General features: G+C 39.2%; 1 protein-coding gene across 1 annotated transcript; it reads right to left on the bottom strand.

Annotated features, from left to right (window-relative positions):
* Nucleotides 1–6,544: 6,544 nt before the first annotated feature.
* si:ch211-117k10.3 (Krueppel-like factor 15) lies at nt 6,545–14,458 on the bottom strand. Its single transcript, XM_062416211.1, has 3 exons — nt 14,322–14,458; nt 11,099–12,273; nt 6,545–8,940 (listed from the first exon to the last, which is right to left on the bottom strand). The coding sequence occupies exons 2-3, from the start codon at nt 12,205–12,207 to the stop codon at nt 8,772–8,774; spliced, it is 1,278 nt and encodes a 425-aa protein (XP_062272195.1). The 5' UTR covers nt 12,208–12,273; nt 14,322–14,458; the 3' UTR covers nt 6,545–8,771.
* Between the last annotated feature and the right edge of the window lie 5,165 nt (nt 14,459–19,623).

Here is a 19,623-nt window from a genome sequence, read left to right as displayed (position 1 = left end):
ACTTTTTGTTGTAGAAATGATGAAGTAAAGCAGCGACTTATTTGTGTTTTGTGTTTTGACAAAGGTGAGAAAATGCGCATTTTAATATTATTAGTACGGTATCAGTACGATTATTAGGGCAATATAACAGAAAACATTGACATCTCTGAGAAATTATAGCTAGATATACTATATATTTAAAGATTATTACTGAATATGAAAGGTTATGTTACATCTGTGACCGTCAGCTGCCGTGTTTCATTATCCTTTTAATATTGCAACAAAAGAAACTCTTGTAAAGAAATTCCCACCTGTTTGCTCGCCATGTTTCTATATGACACTCAAAATTCCGATGCTTCCGAGCGGAAGGGAATGTGTCATTAAACTCACGCTGAGATCACTTCCTCTCTTGTTTCTGTGCTTATGTTTATTATTTTGCTGTTTCTATACCTGCAAATTCTCTTAATGAAATTATCAGTGTGCAAAGTTTCTAACTTTCTAACACAGTTTACTGTTTATTTATCTGGTGTAGGCTTGGTGTTTACAACATGTTGCTAAAATCTCTGCTGCCTAAAATCTAGACTCTCCACAACTAAGTTTGGAAGTACTGATTGTGCAATTTATTTTTCACAAAAAAAGTGTGAATTCATAAATATTGCTATGTCATATTGCACTTATTTCAGATGAATAGATCCACACTCAAATAATTAGATTTTGTGCCAATAAAGGAGGGGATATCTCAGTCAATTTTGTGCTTTGGAAGCAGAGTTATGGTGCGAACATATTGTTGAGTGAATGCAGGCATATGCTAAAAAATCATAAATTGAGTGCGGGAAAAAAATCTTCATAATTGAATTATTAAGTCTATTACAGAGCTGTCAGACACATAATGTACGACGTGAAGCATTTCGTGGAATTGGGTTATAACTCAATAACTCACATAAATCAACTCTATTATTCACATTTTACAGACTGAAGATAGTCCATGTTGTCAGACCACCCTGCACCACCTGGAAGAAAATTTAGACCTGCAGGTGTAAACATGCTGATGTCACCTCCTAAAAGCATGTAAAATAATAGTTACTGTAATTTTAACACCTGAGCCATGTGCAGGCAGGAAGTGTACAAATGCAGATTTTTTTCTTCTTATACTGCAGATGCTGCTTTGTTTGTATTGCATTCAAAACGTCTGCAACCTGCAAGCTACAGTAAAAGAGTTCGAGGAGATGAGTCAGGCATGTCAGTTGTAATTGTAGACATATGTCATATTATTATATATATCATGATGAAATATAATAACTTCAAATGTTTCGGACTTATCTTAACCTTAAAAACTGTCTCGTCAGTAATGAAACTGGTGCAGTTTTTGTTGTTCATTTGAAAAACATATCAGAAGTTAGAGTGAACTTACCACAAGCTGACTCTGTGAAACTGGTGCATGCATTCATGTCAACCAGGTTAGACTGCAGTAACGCTCTCTTTGCTGGTAAACAAGAGCTCATTCAGAATACAGAGTCTTCACACATACACCCAAATATATGACCCCTGTGCTTAAATCACTTGATTGGCTCCCCGTGCAATACATAATTAGTATTCTACTTAAGGTCTTTAAAACAATCAAGTAGCTCAATCAGCTTATTAACATGAGCAGTGGGGTCTGACATGAACCCACTATTTTTCTGGCAATGTTAGAACACTTTTCTCCCCACCTGAGCCATTAATTTTTATGTTTTTGTCTGAGCTTCTGTCACTGTCTTGATGTGAGAAAAGGTGATATCACATACTTCTGAGCATTGAAACCACATTTTTGTAGGAGCCCTAACAGTTTGTTTTCCCTTCATCATTTCTGACCTGCTCACTGATAACAATCTAGTCAGACATCTCAGGTTGTAGAGTCGCGTGTTTGCACCAATAACATCCAGATGTGGAGGTACATTGGTTTTAGGCTTAGGTTTATTTAATGTATATGGGTCAATGACGTATAAGGATTTGCAACAACTCAATTGTAGAATAATAAAAAACAAGCATATCTAATGCAGTAGTTCAAACATTCAGAATGTTGTGTAACTGAAGATCCATATTATACATTTGAAATTAAGTGATTTTAGTGGGTTTTTCAAGATTAATTGGCACTGGCCTTAAAAAGAGTCATGTGGTGCGACCATGATTCATCTTGAAATAAATCAATTTACTTAACATGCTTCACATCTTTTTTTACAAGTTTTCAGTAATATAAAGTGTTTGGAAACAAAGTATTTGAATTTTTTTTAAATGTTTGTAAATGATGATCTTTTATTTAGATAAGATATTTCAAGATGAATCATGGTCGCACCAAATGACTTTTTTTTCAGGCCAGTGCCAATTAATCTTGAAAAAACCCCACTAAAATCACTTTCAAATTGTAATATGAATTTTCAGGTACACAACATTCTGAATGTTTGAACTACTGCATTAGATATGCTTGTTTTTTATTCTAAAATTGAGTTGTTGAAAATCCTTATGCGTCATTGACCCATATGTGTGGTTTGAGTCTGTTGTCTTTACTGCTGTGTTTGCACGCACATTTTAAAGTAAAGCATAGTGATTTCAATTGTAATGAAATGTGCTTTGTAATTGCATTTCCAAAGACAGTATATGGTTCAGACCAGTTCTCTTTTTATGCAGACAAGCAGCACTTATCCATTGTGGAATTATAGCACACATAAAGTTAGGCCTGTCACGATAACTACTTTTGTTGGACGATATATTGTCTCAGAAATAATCACAATTAACAATATTATCGTCATTTGAAGATCATTTTATACCACTGATATAATGATAATATAATAGCATGATAATGCAAGGGGGGTGGGCTTGGAGAGTGGGGGCTACACTTCTGTGAAAACACAGACTGTCATTATGTTTGGGGACAGAGTTATTTACCTTTAATTCTTCTGCAGTCTCCACTCAGGACCTACACAGTGAGGAATGGAGGACACTACTTGTTTAGCCAATGTGACATGAATAGCCTCTTAGCTGTTAATGTGAAGTGTGGCAATATTGAGGTCAACAAACATATGTCAAGGATGTAGACTGTGACTTATCATCAAAGTCTGATATATGATTCCCTCTCTATTGAACAAACACGATTACTGCATTTTTTCAGATTAACCACCAAGTGGCAGCATATTACAGGAGTGACACATTCAACCAGCTCTCAGCAAGTTAAGTGTATTCATTCATGTGTTGTTATCTGACAAGGACACAGAGTAAACCTTTAGCTCCTCTCAGCATTGACACATGTAACAATTAACAAGTAAGTAACAATTCACCAGTTTGTGATCACAGAACAAAGAAACACTAACCTTACTAACTGAGCAGCCGCAAACCAATAAAAATGAAGACTATTCAGCTCTTGGTGCAGTTAAAGAGGGTGATTATTTTTTATAGAGTAGTGGTGCTGATTGACTTGTTGGTTGAGTGAGTCATTACAGCTGAGGGTGAAATCTATGGATTTTCCCTATTAACATCTGCAGGTTTAAAATGTGTCTTTAGTTCATGTAGATACACTGACTTTTATTGGAAACCAGCATTTAACTTGCAGTAGAATCAATCAGTGTGTTATTTTTGGCGAACCTTTTAGCTAGCAGTTGCCTATCCAGCAGACATGGAGAAACATTAGCATACATTTGGGTTAGGGTTAGGGTTAGTGTTTCTGTATGTAAGTTACCACATGGGAAATCTCAGCAGGTGCCCAGGGGCCCTCAAGCAGAAAGGGGCCCTCAATGATGAGATAAAATAAACATGTATCGGAAACCTAGTATGTCCAAAACAAAATACGGAGTGACAAGTTTTCACCAGATAGCAGCGTTATCCAATCAGAATAAAATAATAGATGATTGGTTAGCAGGCCAAAACACACTGTGGGTAGGTTGTATCAATAAGTGTGTGGGAAAAATTCAGAAAAATGGACAACCAAAAGGCAGTAAAACAAGGATTTTTTGCCAACTTTCAGCAAAAAAGCTCAACAACATTGGTGAGAGCTGTGAGACTGAAACAGAACAGGAAAATTTAAGGCCATAAAACCAAAATAATGAGTTGAAAGACACTAAAATGTACTAAAGCGCTTAAGAGAATGTCAAAATTGGCTCATAATTTTCAGGTACCCCCTTTCACATTACACATAGTGATATGATACATTGCTTTCTTTTGTGATTCTTCTGTGAATTCAGTTAAGCGTCCTCCAAGGCCACAGAGATACAAAAGAGAGAAAGACAGAATAAAGCGTGAAAGGGAAAAAACATTTCATAAATCCTCTAAATAAGTTTCTTATTCTTTGTCAAAGGAATAGCTTCAAACTATCTATTCAAACGAAATAAGAACAGTCCTTTGTGGTCTTTAGCTTTAGGAGACAAATGTTCGTGACACACTTACTGATTAGGGTAAATCTACAACTTTTTAAAGGCAGCACTGTTCTGCTTTAAAGACAGTACAGTGCTTTGTCCTATAACCTCTGGTCACAACTGTTGTCAGCTACTCTTATTACATTACAGCCTGTGGCCACATTTCATTTCTGAAAGGAAGCCCCCTTTCCTCCCTCTGTCCTACTGTTCCGGTCCACTGTCTCCTCAGACGTCTGCCTCAGCTACAATCTGTAAAAAACAAGACAGCAGGACTCGACATGAATCAGATGGGCAGCTCTTTCTGACTACATCATCCCAGATTAGCGGCAGTGCGAAAGAGCAGAGCAGGAAAGAAGGCGATGCAGATATTTGCTTTGAAGCCAGTCCCAGTTTCCTCCGGGTGTTCCCTCCCAAACAAACACAACTGGAAAGCACCAATGACCACAAATTCCAAATAGATAAGCTTGGAGATATGCAGCTGCAGCCTCCTCTGTGTTTTTTTTAACAGTACTGAACAGTGAGACTCTGCAGCACACTGCAGCAGTCAGACCAGTATTGGAAAGTGATTACACGATTGAAACCTGCCTGAAGCATTTTTTTTAATACAGAGACGCGCTACAGTGGCCTTGATGTGGTTATCCTGCCACCCACTCTGTGCTGTAATCCTGCTGTCGTTCAGCGCTGCAGGAAATTTACATTGGTGTCATTTCAATGAGACAGTTGTTGGGTAAAATAGAGGAGAGGCGGTGACTAGACAAACAGTGATAGGACAGCAGACTGGTAACTTTGTCAGCCATGACAGCAAAGCTAATTAGTATTTAGAGGTTATTTTCTACTGTATAAAAGCAGGTTGACAGATAAAATAGTGAATGTTGATGGCTAATGTATGGTTAATTTATTTTACGTGAATATTTGAATAGATAATAACTGCAGTTTTTTTCAAAAGCTTCAATCCCATGTGACCCATTTACTCCAAATCCCTGGACAAGTAAGGCACATCTCCTTTAAGTACTTCTTCTATTTCATATTATAACAAACAGAAATGAACAGATATGAAGAAGTCAACAAAGCAAAGGCAACATGAAGCTCCAAATAGATGCCTGACACTTGTTGCTACATGACGGGCGTGACGAACTACACATCAAAGTAAAGCTGGCCTTAATTTTGTTTAACACGCTCCAGTGATGCTTCACCACGTTATTGGAGCGTGAAGCGAAAATAGAAGAAAACTCATCCTTGATGTTAGCCAGTTTCCTGTTTTATTTAAGCCTAGTCTATTTGTTTTTTGTTGTTTTTTTACCATGACATAAATAATAAAAAAAATGTAGCTTGGCAGAGGAAGGCTAACATTTTTTAACGCACAGTGGCTAGCTGTAATAGTGTGATATACAGTATAGCTGGCTGGTGCTATAATAGATAACGTTAGCTTATGTGTAGTGCAGCAAAGTGCTTTAGCAACATTTCCACAGTGACCCAGCTAGCCACGCTGCTGTTTTTTTTTTTTAGTTTTTTTTTTAGCTTTGTCGCTTGTAGTGTGTACCCCCAAGAAGAAGCAACTGGATCCAGAGTGAATGTCTTTCAAATATCTAACTTAAAACTAACTTCACCACAGGTTACACGACTTCAAAATGAACGCTGTGACTGCTGGATGTGTAAAGAGGCAATTGTTTGCTAACTGTTTGTATAATGATTAACTTGTTGTGGAGCTCTTTGGCCCCAGCCCAAAAAACATGAATGCAACTTTAAATTACAAAGCAACTATGTTTTTCAAATAAATGTAGTAAAAGTTATTTCTTTAAGTAGCAGAAAATAGGAATACTGAAGTGCAGTACCTGAAATGTCAAGTACAGTACTTTTTTGTACTTCATTTTGTTACTTTTCACTACTCATGTGCAGTATAACCAGTATGAGCTTATACTGAACTGGTTAAAGTCTGAATTCTTTTCACAATATGGTAGTTATATGTAAAATGGCAGGGGGTGTTAAAAATTCCTCTTTTTAGCACAGTGTAATTGCCACATTTGTCAAGATCTGATAATACATAACTCATTATTTCATGAGAAATGAATTCTAACTCCTGTAAGAACCCGACCCTCATTCCGTCCTCATAAACGCAGTAACGTTTCGATAAGCATCCATCAAAAAACAACAAAGCAAAAGATTCAGCATTGTCAGTTTTTTGCTTTTTATTTTTGCAAATAGGAAAATAGCATTTCTGGTATTAAAAAAAAAACAAAACAGCCTGTGTTCAAACAGATACACAAGCAGGACTCAGAGAGAAACAGATAGAGAGAGAACTGGATGATGATTAGGGAATACAGATCTGGATGTAGGTCAGTAGGAGCAGCCTGGGGAGGCTTAGACACAAAGACAGCACTGGTTCAGACAGATAAACACGTCTGCCCGTCTGTCTGCTTTAAACGGCATTCTACATTACTAAGCATGATTGTTTAAAAAAAAAAAAGAAAGCTATTGTATCTGTAAGATTAAAAAAAAAAAAGATATGAAGATGATTGCTGTGTAAAAATGACTGTGCACTGCTACATGCTCAAGTGCTCTAGTTTTGAGTTTATCCAAAAAGAAAAGCACCAATGTGGCTTGAGCTAAGTTAAGATTGCCAGTAGCCTACGGTTTGTAGTAGTAAGTGTCTTCAGACAATCCAGTTATATGAAGCTTCATGCTTTCAGTTATACAGTCTCTTTGTGTGAAGCACTGGAAGGTTAACAAGCACCAAAGGGTTCAGATCAAAGAACACATGACAACAGTGACTGAACTGCGCAGTGCAGTTTAGCCTTCCTTATAAAATACCCCTTTTTTTTGTTGCCATTTTATGGTTTGGATACATTTTTATAGAACTGCCATAAGAGCACAATGACAGTTTCCACTTTCCACTAACACAAGTGCACTTGAGACCAGCAGACTCAGCTTAATGGTTTGTAAATGGGTAGAATGGGACTCCAAATCCCAGACCATAATCAGTCTGACATTCCACAGATTGATTACGCTACAATCAAACTCACACATCGGACTGAAAAAACCTCTCCACAAACACGACTGAATAGCTTAATGCACTGATTGAAAATCCTTTGATTAAAAAAAACACATCTATATAAAGGCTACAGGCTGTACACGTGTTATCTTTGTCCTTTATGTTCAGTACACATTATATTGAGTATGCTTATACAGATGATTGAATAGATGTTAGCTGCCTTTCCAGCTATTTAGACTATTAGCTTTTTTTGCTGCTACAACCAACAGAGAAAAAGGTAACCGCTAGTGTAAATAAGAAAAGAGCGATATCTCACTCTTGCACCACTGAGCCAAAGTATAGCATATAGGCCGAGTAGTTACTAGGCCACATAAGTCGGGCTGCACAATGATTTCAAGAGTTTTTCAGACAACAAAGAGCTTATAACTGTCACGCACCGAGGGTGTCGTTTTCATGCTCTCACAGGGCTGGAACAGGGAATTCTGGTTTGGCAACCCCCCCTGGTTCAGAATCACAGTTAAATAAGAGCAGTCATATGATAACAGTACAACAGTAGGATCAAGTGAAGTTTTGTGACACGGACAAAAGGCATCGATGGAGATTACGGCGTACTGGGACAAAGAAAAAGGCAAACGGGTCAAGACTAGGGTGGATTATGATTGGACGAATGCAATAAAGGCCAGGGTTGGATGCATAAAACATCGGAAGATTCTAAGTTTTTTCCGCAGCTTGGACAAATTGTGAGCAGAAGCCACAAAGTTTTAGTCTGGCGTCATTCATATTGGGCTCTAAAACTCTTTAGAGACTTCTGCTGCTTTAATCTGAATTTCACTCTACGGACACGGCTGTCACGCTCGGCCACGTGAACATGTCCTTCGCAAGCCTTATGATTAGAACACATGGCATAAATGTGACCCAAATGTACGCTAAACAAAACACAGTAAATTCATACTTAGACAACGTACGAAAACATTGGGAAGCTTTATGCATGTGGACCCTGAAGTTTGGCTTTGAAGAAGAGGGGAGATTATAAATTAGAGAGGCTCCGGTTACTGGTTACCACCCTACTTCCCACAGCACCTGGTAGCTTGTAACAGGAACAGAAGCACAAGCAGTGGCTGCAAGAGGGGTCTCTGTAAGACTGTCTCCTGTTGTGTGATTTGACATGTGTGTGTATATGTGTGTATGAAGGCCCGGGAAATCCACTTTCAGCTGAGTTTTTTTCCTGAGCTAAGTGTAGTGCTATGATGAGCTGCTCACAGGGAGAGACAGTGAAAAGGTAAAGAGCTGGGACGAGAGAAAGGACAGAATATTACAAGGGAGAGACAGTAGCCAGCTCTCAAGATTCTTCGGAAAAGTTCTGCTCGTAAAGCACCAAAAGTCCTGAGGGAGACCAGTTATCTAGGCCAAGTTGAAAGGTGTCACACGGTCGATCTGATAATCCTGCTGGGCCTGGAGCTGCGGTGGACCTTTGTGTGTTTGGATAAGTGGTCACTGCGGGCAAACTTCTTCTCACACAGTGAGCACTCGTAGGGCTTGATACCGGAGTGGGAGCGGCGGTGACGGGACAGTTCGTCGGATCGGGAGAACCTGGAGACAAAGAAGCAGAGGTGCAGGGTTAGGAACACAGATGTAAAGAAATATACCAAGTGTTTCAGATCAACCCACTTACTAATCAATCCATTAGATATTAAATATGTAGAAACCACAATCATTGATGTCCTGAAAGCCCCTTCAACTAAACTTTCAACTACACTTTCACGTGGAGCGAGCAAAACAATCACAAGACTTGATGTATGGGTGATGTAGTGCTGGGTTTTGGCTTGTCTGTTTTCCCAAACTTTCTCATATTATGGCTTAAAAGTACACTAAAATATGTTTTTGATTCAAATTTGATCAGCACTGCTTAGTTTGAAAGTTCGAGCTAACTTTTGTGAGTTTTGACCTCTTCTTCTGTTGAGTTTTACAGCGGTCGGCATCCGTAAGTGTTGCATTACTGCCATCTGCTGGACTGTCCCTTGCCCCATATATTCCAACATTGCCATATTATGTGTGAAAAGGTGCAAGACGGAAATATTTCTGGATGTAGCTGCATGTGTGTACAGCAAAAATCACTAACGGTGCCAGAAAGGTTATCCTTTTTTCTATCCCGTAATTTACCAGGAACTATGTGTGAAAGAGACCTAAGTCTGGTGTTGAAGGGTGTAAACCAAGAGAGAATACCACTCTGGGCTGCTGTTAAGCCCCTTTCACACATGCCGTTTATCCCTGAAATGTCTGGTATATTTCCTGCATGGGGTCAGGGATCGATATTCAGGGAAATCTGTACCACCAATTTCTCACCTCGAGACTTAGTAACATTTCCGGGAAAATGGTGGTATGGCTGTGGTGTGAATGAAAGCACTAACACTGCAGGGATGTAAAGGGTCTTGTCCGTCTGACGAAAGGCACTTTGACATGGAGCGAGCGAACCAATCTCAAAACTCTGCTAATGACATATTCAGGGATATAAGCAAAAAATGATAAATTTTGATTGACAAGTTGTGATTGTTATGCGTGTATATTTACGACCACTGGCCTCCTCTTCAAAACGATGTGAGCATGATGATAGAGACATGCGCATATCTGCCTGTATCAGTCCCACCCACACATGCTCTATATGAAAGTGTGCGCTCAGCTGAGAGGTTGAATCCTGCTAAGTAACAGACAGTACTCTTCTGTGTCTTTTCTCAATTAGTCAGGCTAATCCGGAAAACACCGGAAAACACCGGCGGCAGCAACATGACGATTGCGCAGTAACTATTCGAGAGTGCTGCATTTTCCATATACGCCACACAGACATTTATGAGCTTAATGAGTGGACCGATTAATGAATTATCTTTATTTACACTGCCCTTTTTACAGCAGAGCCATCTCTGAGGCGCATTGCAAACACACACTAAAGCAGACAATGTTGTCAAAGTAACAGGTCTGTGTCATATGAGGAAACTAAGGACGATAGATAGATAGAAGATGAACATGATGAAGGATGACTACAAGTTGAGTTGATCTAGTAGATTTACATGATTTGGGTCAAGTGATTTAACAAGTTTTGTTATTTTACAGTTATTTTTGTTTTATTTTAAATATAATTCAATTTAAAGTCAATATATAGGTTAGATAAGACATGGGATTAAAAACATTGTCCCCCTTAAAATAACCTTGTTTATTTTCAATGAATAAGACTACATTTATGTTTCTACTACAACAATACATTAACCACCATTGTGGCATGTCCTGATAAACCTTACAGTAAGTCTTATGGTGTATATAAAAAAAAGGAAAATAAGGTCTAATGAGCATTATTTTCAAAAGTTCAGTCAGTCAGTAATAGGTGTGGTTTTAAATATTAACAACTTCTATGGACTGTGTGGGCTAAAACACACGAGAAGCTTAATTCTCCATTATAATAATTCACTACATTACATTTACAATCAGTTAAACTCATTAAAATTTGCAATAATTAAAATCAGTGTATACGATGAAAATGAGGCATTAGAATGTGCTAGAGCCCCCCGCCACCACCTGCTCTAGCTGCTCTATTAATATTTAGCCCAGCCCCAGCTGTTACTCCACTGTATTACAGATGAGGCAATAGCACAGCATGTTGAAATCAGCAGTCATTTAGATATGTGTTGTTTTTGGCCCTAGAGTAGTTTTGTTTTTACTGATGAGATGCAGCAGTTTATGGGTTAGGGTTGTCACATACCTCCAGCCACACTCAGGCCAGCTACACGTGTAGGGTTTCTCTCCCGTATGCCGGCGGAAGTGAGCTTTCAGGTGGCTGCTTTTGGTGTACATCTTCCCGCAGCCTGGATGGGAGCACTTATGGACCCTCTCTGTGGGTGGCACTCTGGTCACCCTGGGAGCCACGGCCTTCAACAAACCGATGCCCTGTCCCCCAACCCCAGTCACGCCCGTAATCTCTAGAGTCCTCATGGTGATGGGCAGAGGGGCGATCTTGACATACTTCTGGTCAGCTGATTTATCTCCACTGTTCAGAGACACCAAAGTGGTGGTGGTGGAGGTCACCTGGGGGGTCAGCAGGGTGAGATTTTGTCCTGTTGCACCCTGGAGCCCCATGACCACATGAGTGAGCCAAATGCCATTTGGAGCAACGGGAGGAGACCCTGCTGGGGTCTGAGGCTGAGCCAGAGGTAGGGGCTGGAGCTGGAGGACCAGAGGAGCACCCAAGAGCATCGGTGGGGTTACGGTGGACGGTGAGGGGTTTACTTGGGCAGAAGGGGAAGCATCAGCTGGGGTGGGACTGTTCTGCTCATCCTGGTGGGTGTTTGAGTTTGAAGTGCAGCCGGAAGCACTAGTCCCTGAGTCACTGCAAGACTCTGAGGAGGAGACCGGGACTGCAGGGGTGGATGAAGAGTCACTGGAGCTACATGGTAGAGGGGAAGCCTCCTCTTTCAGGGCCAGCTGCTCCTCTTTACCTGGTTCCATCTTTTCCCTCAAGAACTCCTCTATGTCCTCCAGGGTCGGGGAGAACGGGGAAGGGGGAGTGAAGGAGAATTCTGGCAGCTTGGGCTCCTGACTTGCAGGTTCCTCTGCTTCACCAAAAAAAATATGCAGAGGCGCCCCTTCATCTTCGTCTTCTTCCTCCTCCTCATCTTCCTCCTCTCCAGGGCTGGAGCTGTGCATAGCCCCTAACTCTCCAGCCTCAGGGCTGTCACAGGAGGCTGAACTGCCTCCCTCGCTGCAGGCTCCGTCTCCCAGGCCGAGGGAGAACAGGATGCTGCTGCTGCTGCTGCTGCTGTCCCTGAACAGGTCATTTTCCAAACTCAGCGTTCTGCTGCTAAGAGACACCATTGATCCAGGCCAAACCAGTAGAGAGGATGCTGGAGAAACTCTATCCACAAGACAAATCACAAAAACCTGCAAAGACAGCAAAGAGATCAGCTTTTATAACAAAGTAGCAGTACATGTAAAGCTATTTACCTTAATTCCTGGATTTGAAACTTTGGCCACAAACAACATTAGAGATTATTTATCCAACAGGCAACAGCCTTCTCAGAGACTTAATTTTAATGTGTTTTTATCTTATCTTAGTATTTACACTGTCAGTGTTGTGTGTCTATGCTGTTAACGAGCTGCCAGATGGACAATAGGCAATTCTGGTAGCCAACAAAATTGGTAACACTTAACTTTAAGCACATAAACAGTTTATTGCACACTGTAATGTAATTGTAAGCAGCTGTAAGTGTTTTAATGTATTTGTCAATAACTATAACTCCTTCTGCGGGCAACTAAATAAATAATGTGCAAAAATATAGAAAAATACTACTTTGGTAATATAAAATATGCCTCAAATGAGACGTCATAATTACTGACAAATAATACAATTCTTAAACACTTAAAAATGTCCTTAACTCTGCTTACAACTATATTGTAGTGATATGACCCATTTATTAAATGTTTGTACGTGGCTTATAAATGCTAATTTCAATATCAGTGTCTTTATAATATACAGTACGATTATATATATGTATGATACCAAATGTTGGGACAATCCTGTACAAGATAATAAAGTTGATGTTTGACGCAGTGAGCTGTGTTCTGCTGTTATGTAATACAAAACAAACTGTTCACATATGTAAATCAGGAACCTAAACAGCAAATCTGAGATCAAGTCCTGCCCTGTGTTCAAGCACTGTGTCACCCAAGTTCACATTTTATCCAGCGCAACAACTACTCCTGTGTTAGTCCTCAGTTAGTTTGTGATAGTTTGAGTGAATACAGTGTTATTTTTTAACATGACACTGTTGATCATGAGATAATAATAACAACACTTTAGCGGTAAACATGCTTTAACACAACTGCAGTTAATCAGAAAACTAAAACCAATTAACATACAGTAACCTGGGAGATTTTGGGGCCCCTGAGCTGTTGCCCATTTTGCTTTGGTGGTTTTTGCATATGGGGCCTCCTTGAAAGCACATTTCCCTGCAGTACAGCTTCAGCAATTACTTCATGAATCAGTTAATCAATCCACACACACACAAAAATTCATCTGCAGTTATTTCAAACATATGAGGGTCCAGCTTCTCAAATGTACTAAACTGCTGCTTTTCCTTGTTTTAAATGATAGTGAACTGAATATCTTTGAGTTTAAGACTGTTAGTAAGACATCGGAAGACTCACTTTGGAATCTAGGAAATTTAGTTTTTCACTGTTTTCTGATTTTTTACAAGCCAAATCGATTTTCAAGTCAATAATCAGCAGATTAATCGCTAGAGAAAAAATTATCGTGGCCCTATTCTGAAACTTTCTTTAATTAAAAAAAACACATGCACATGTTTACAAAAAACATCATCTGGCACAGTTGATATTAAAATCGCATGTATGTATAAATGTGCATATAATCCGCAGCAGCAAAAAATATAAAAATCCATGATGATCAATTATTTGCATATGTAAATTTCTGATATATGAATAGATTAATTTCAATTAGCTGTACGACCCCTGGAGTCTATCCAGGACCCCTATCAGATCCGCACACCCCCCAAAATCTAAAAACAATAGTCCACAAAGACACATATGGTAAAACAATCCTCCTTTGCTTCTGTAAAGGATGTGTGTTGCTGCTGTCAGAGCGTCAGGCACATGTTGCAGCAGGGCCTCATACTTGAAACACAGCGCTAGTAAACACGGCCCGCACTGACGCGCCCATTACCATCCACAGCGAGGAGGACTCAGCCCGAGCTAATGCACCGTAAAGCCCCCGTAACGCGGAAAATAACACCAATACAAGTGTTAGTAACGGAGGAGCTTTTTAGGACATACCGATCCGCCTGAATACTACTGTGCCTGTATGGGAATCCACGAGTCTCAAGTTCGGCTGGGTCAAAAAAAAAAAAAATGTTGTACACTACTCCTTCACTCCGGATGAACCGAGCAAGAGAGTGCCGGACTTTTCGACCTACCTCGAGTTATTCGGAGGAGTCTCGGTGCAGAGGAGCAGCGCCGTCGACAGCCTTTTAATTATTTCGTGGTTGTTGTTGTTTTTTGCGGGGTTTTTTTTCCTCTTCTTCCTCCGTTGTGTTATTGTCGTCGCACGCTCACATCCCGTCCTTGCCACGGGTCCATGTTGGCATTCCCTTTCCCAGCGTCACGTGACCACATCGCTGCACAACTCGGAGGCACGGGTCCTATTCAGCGCCTCCGATTGGCCGAGCGCTGCGGAGGCTCGCCCTAAGAGGAGCGCGCCGATTGGACGCCGCTCGATAAATTCTGACTGCCATGTGTTGATCGAGGGGGATCACCACCACCTCTGCACGCTATACAATGTGGCCTATTGACGGTGGACAAAATAATGAGAACACCTACTAATGTAACAGCTAACTGATATTGAGAGGGATTGAACTTTCCTGCCCCTCTTCCTACTGCTGCTGCTGCAGCATGTCTGCCTGTATTAGTCTGAGGAAGATGGAGAGGAAATTTTCAGCCTAGCTTTAACAGAAGATATGTCAACTATTCCTTTTTTGTGACCCTCTTGTTATGTTTCTTTATTTCCTCATGTAGTTTGGTGAGGGTACAGTGCACACATTACAACAGCAATTGTCATGCAAAGAATACACACTCCATAAACTCAGCCAAGATGTATCAAACATTTCTGTCCAGGGTCTTTACATTACCATGGCAAAAAAAATAGAAAGAGGATCCACACACTGTATTAAAAGCTCCCAGCAACTTTAACTGTAAAAAAAAAAAAAAAGAAGAAGCAATGTTTAGATCTCACAGTTCTTCGTCAGGCATTGTGAAATCATCATCATCACAACCCAAGACAAGCAATATATAGACACAGGTACATTTATTACTCAGGTGATTGTGATCTGTATGATTAAGAGTCAAGCTGCTCTCAAATTGGACCTATCAGAAGCAGAGCTGGACAACACTGTCTGATACTCCTATATGGAAGACAAAGCGCGCCTCTATGAAAAGGCCGAGAACAATTGGAATCAAATAAATCACATCAAAAGCTAAGTTGAATACACATTTTGAGTCACAAAAATAATCCAGAAAAGATCATAAAAACTACTTTTAAAAAAAGATTTGAGATCAAAATCTAATTTTAAGCCCTTAGGTGTTAAGGGTAAAAAAAGAAAATAGAATGCCTCTCTTTTCAAAAGGATATTGTTGATGTCCCCTCCCCTTCTGTGGGTTTTCACATGTTCAATCCCAGTGTTTCTCAATGTGGATAGGTTGTGTTGAAATGTGTTGTAATGCCCAGCTACAGGGTTCTTTTGGTCATTAGTACATTATTGCGTATATTCTTCTATTCTCCGGAATACCGGTCTTTACATTAACAAAACATATCTACAAACACTATATCTCCTATACCCTAAACCCCTTAGCTGCAAAAAGAAAAAGAAAAGGAATGAACAAAACAAAAGAAAGACGGAAACAAATGTGTCCACTAGTAGAGTTCAATCAGGAGAGACCAGAGAATAAAGTAAAAACGTTTTTTTTTAAAAGAAAGAAAAAAAAAGTACTGTCAAACTCTTTGGTGCTTGGACCCTGAAGGGAGATTTTGAATCGAAGGACTTCGGCCCTGAGCAGCAGCAAGATAGATCCACCCACAGAGTCCAGACCCTGGTGGTGGTGACTGATGACTTCTGCTGATTGATCAGGCTGATGAAGTGATGCACTAAAGAATCTGCAAAGACTGAGTGGTGATGGGGAGGTGGTGGTGGGTCGCGTCAAAACGCATTGAGAAAGCACTAAAGCAGGAACAGAGAAAACATATTTAAAAAGACAGCTGCAATATGATAGGATAGACAATGAAGATGTGTCACTGTGCTGTTGGTTAGATGTGACCAGGTAATGTGAACAACTGCCCAAAACATGACAGCAAGGAAATTATGAGCTGTGAGAGGGATGAGAAATAAAACAATAGGCGTGAGCATGCAAAAAGAAAGTGTTCCTGACTGAACATTTGCTGAGCTTCATTCGTTACAACATCCTGTATTTGTCTAGTGGTCAAATTCTCCCCCCAACTTGGATCTTAGTATTATTTTGCACCCTGGAGCCTCATGTTTGCTGATGCAAATGTTACAAAAGCAAACATTTTCTATTAGCTTGAGTCCCCAGGTTTTGTTCAGTTTACACTAGGTGATGTTTCTTTGTGTGCTGACCTTGAAGATACTTGTGTTCATTCAAAGGCAACACCTCAAGAACACCGCGTTGACCTTGACTCACGATGTTCAATATGAGCGGAGAGAATGTTTCAAATATCAAAACTCAGGATTCAAGAATGCAAAAAGAAAGTATGGGTGATGTGTGGCAGGCTGTACTACAAGAATCTTTAGTTCTTCTTTTTATTGTCTGTTTGTTGTTTGTTGCTTTATCACTTTTATGCTTATATTGAGCTTCTGGAAACCTGAATTGCCCATTGGGATCAATTGAATATCTATCTATCTATCTATCTATCTATCTATCTATCTATCTATCTATCTATCTATCTATCTATCTATCTATCTATCTATCTATCTATCTATCTATCTATCTAGCTATCTATCTAACTATCTATCTATCTATCTATCTATCTATCTATCTATCTATCTATCTATCTATCTATCTATCTATCTATCTATCTATCTATCTATCTATCTATCTATCTATCTATCTAATCAGTTTCACTTGCAAGTGTCAAGTATACAGCAGCACACAAATCTGAGAGCCAAAAAAATGACAGTATTGGCCCTGTTTATGTGCCACACAGTACAGTGTAAACAATTGACCTATTTCATAAAACTAAGCTATGATTCTTGAGTCTTAACATTTAGTCCAGTAACAGCTACAGCTGTTTCGTTCTTTGTCATTTTGACTAACAAGACTGGATCTCCCAAAATCTTCCACAGCAAACACTTTCTACCATTTTATTTAGAAGAAAGATGAGCACTTTTGTATGGATCAGTAAAATAAGAGTAACTCAGTGATATCATTCAGTAAATCATTATTAGATATACATACATATTAGATGCAATATATACCTGTCATCTTTCATTTTGTGTAAAAGTAGAAACATCTTTATACATTTTGAAAAATAAATTCGCCAAACAAGCTTCCTCCACAAGTCTCACTCTTTGGTCCATGGAAATGATTTGTCCCAATGGAACAGTTTAGATCAGAAACATCCCATGTAACTGCCTTTTTTAAACAATCAGTGTCAGTTTGAAGCTTGTAATGCCACTGCAGACTCAGCCCTGCTCGCCAATGACAATAGGAAAAAACGTTGACATGACTGATGTCACGGTTAAAGCTTGTACAAAGAACAGTGTGGTCTGGAACACCGACAACCAGTGTGATCATCCTCTTCGAGCTTCTGGTAGGCTTTCCCTCTAAAACAAGGATTATTATTAAAGGATAAGGGCGATTTTCTGGGTTTTTCTTATTGTCAACACATCTCATGAGCAGAGCCAAACCAACCATTAGGAAGCCAAACCAACCATTAGGAATAACACAGAGTGGCTGTCAGAAACAAGATGAAATAATACAGAAAACGAGCACATGCGGTGTACGGCACCTTAAAACCCCATCAGAGTTAAACCTCAACAGTTTGAAAGTACAACAGGTGCTCAAACTTTTAGCATCTTTGAAATATTCATTACAAAATCTGTCTGTCACACATTGAGAATTATAAATGATCCAAAGGTCTTAAAAACGTGATTATTTTTTTCTTCATCTCTAAAACTCTTATTGTTTGACAAGTGTGAGATGGTGCTTATAAGCATTAAACTTCTCTAAGGCTCTTCAACCAATAATTAAAGGTTATTAGATTATTGATGCAATGAAGTCCCCTTTACTCAACTTTAAGGCTTTACCTTACTCAACAACCAGTCACCAGTTTGCTCATATGAAGTCGAAGTTCTCCTGCATACTCATCACTGATCCACAAAGCTCCCAACAAAACGTATTAAAGAACAGCTAAGGGTAGAGTTTTTACCAGTGTACAATACCTTCTGCTCAAACTGGAGGTTGAAAGACAAATCAAATGTAACAGCCCAACTATCTTCATATGTCTCATTCTTTTAGCCCTCAGGTCAATGTCTACCCAGGAGAACAGGTGTTAACGCAAAAAAATAGATATAGTTTAGTTTAAATGAGGCCTATTGACCATAATTTCCAAAAAGATGTGTAAAACCTGTGGTAATAAGTTGAAATGAAGTTGGTTAAATTTGTGTGGTCGACGGGAAGACATCAGGAAGGTTTGGGAACCGCCCAAATGTGAGTCATTAATGTGATGCTGTTTAAAATGCCACAAAGCATCTCTGATTGCCTCGACTCCAACTTTACTCAACCATCCCTGCAGTTTCATAGTTGCTTTATCTTCTGCATATGCTGATACTGCTGTAAAGCGCCTTATAATGAACTTCATAAGGAATAAATGTACTTTATAAAACATCTTCAGCAGCCTTGACTTGGTGTTGATGTGCTGCTGGTCTGTTGTGCAAAGAGGCCCTCTGGTGGTTCAGCAGGGCCACAAAAAGTCAGACTCAAAAGAATGAATCTTTACATCCATAAACAGATGCAAAAGTCAATAAAATAAATAAAAGGGAAACAGTAGATACATGTTATAATAATCCTCAAATAAATGACCTTTTATATTATACGGTTCTGTTGTAAAACGTGTGTACCTTACCTGTGAAAATTAATCTTAAAGAACTCCAAGCTTGTATCTGAATCCAGTGCAATAGAGTTTGTATATTGAATAACTCAAACTTATCATTAAAATAAAACCTAAAAACAAGATTGACAATATAAAAAAATGTCATCATCTTTTCTCTAAATACACTGCAGAATTCTTGGCAGGAGAGTGCAGTTTATGTTCACAGAACAGATTATGAAGATGTATAATTAAAGCTAAAGCATATGTATGCTAGTGTAATTACTTGTGACACATTACATATCTACATATAGCATATTAGGCCTATTAACAGATGCCATACTGTCTTCATATAACTCTAATGTTATGTAAAAGGGTTGAAATACATTTTGTTGGCTGCATGTTTTATCTGGATTACCTACTAATTAAGAAAGCTCTAAATGGCTGTTGGTCCAATAAAACTTTAAAAATGATGGAAAATGTTTTTTGAGCTAAAATTGAGATTCAATATTGCTAAAGGAATACTTCAAAAATTGGGAAAATATGCTTATTTTCTTTCTAACTTAAACTGATATGAAGAGATCAACAGGGATTAAACAACATAAACACTGAACTTTGCA

Source organism: Scomber scombrus, chromosome 3 (genome assembly GCF_963691925.1).
Source record: "Scomber scombrus chromosome 3, fScoSco1.1, whole genome shotgun sequence".
Taxonomy (NCBI): Eukaryota; Metazoa; Chordata; class Actinopteri; order Scombriformes; family Scombridae; genus Scomber; species Scomber scombrus.
Note: the sequence above shows the minus strand (reverse complement) of the source record. Positions and strands in the feature narration are given on the sequence as shown.

Coding starts and splice junctions, on each gene's coding strand:
- si:ch211-117k10.3 (XM_062416211.1), bottom strand. CDS start 12,207: ATGGTGTCTCTTAGCAGCAGAACGCTGAGTTTGGAAAATGACCTGTTC. Junction 8,941..11,098: donor TGGCCTGAGTGTGGCTGGAG/GTATGTGACAAC, acceptor CTTTGTCTCCAG/GTTCTCCCGATCCGACGAAC.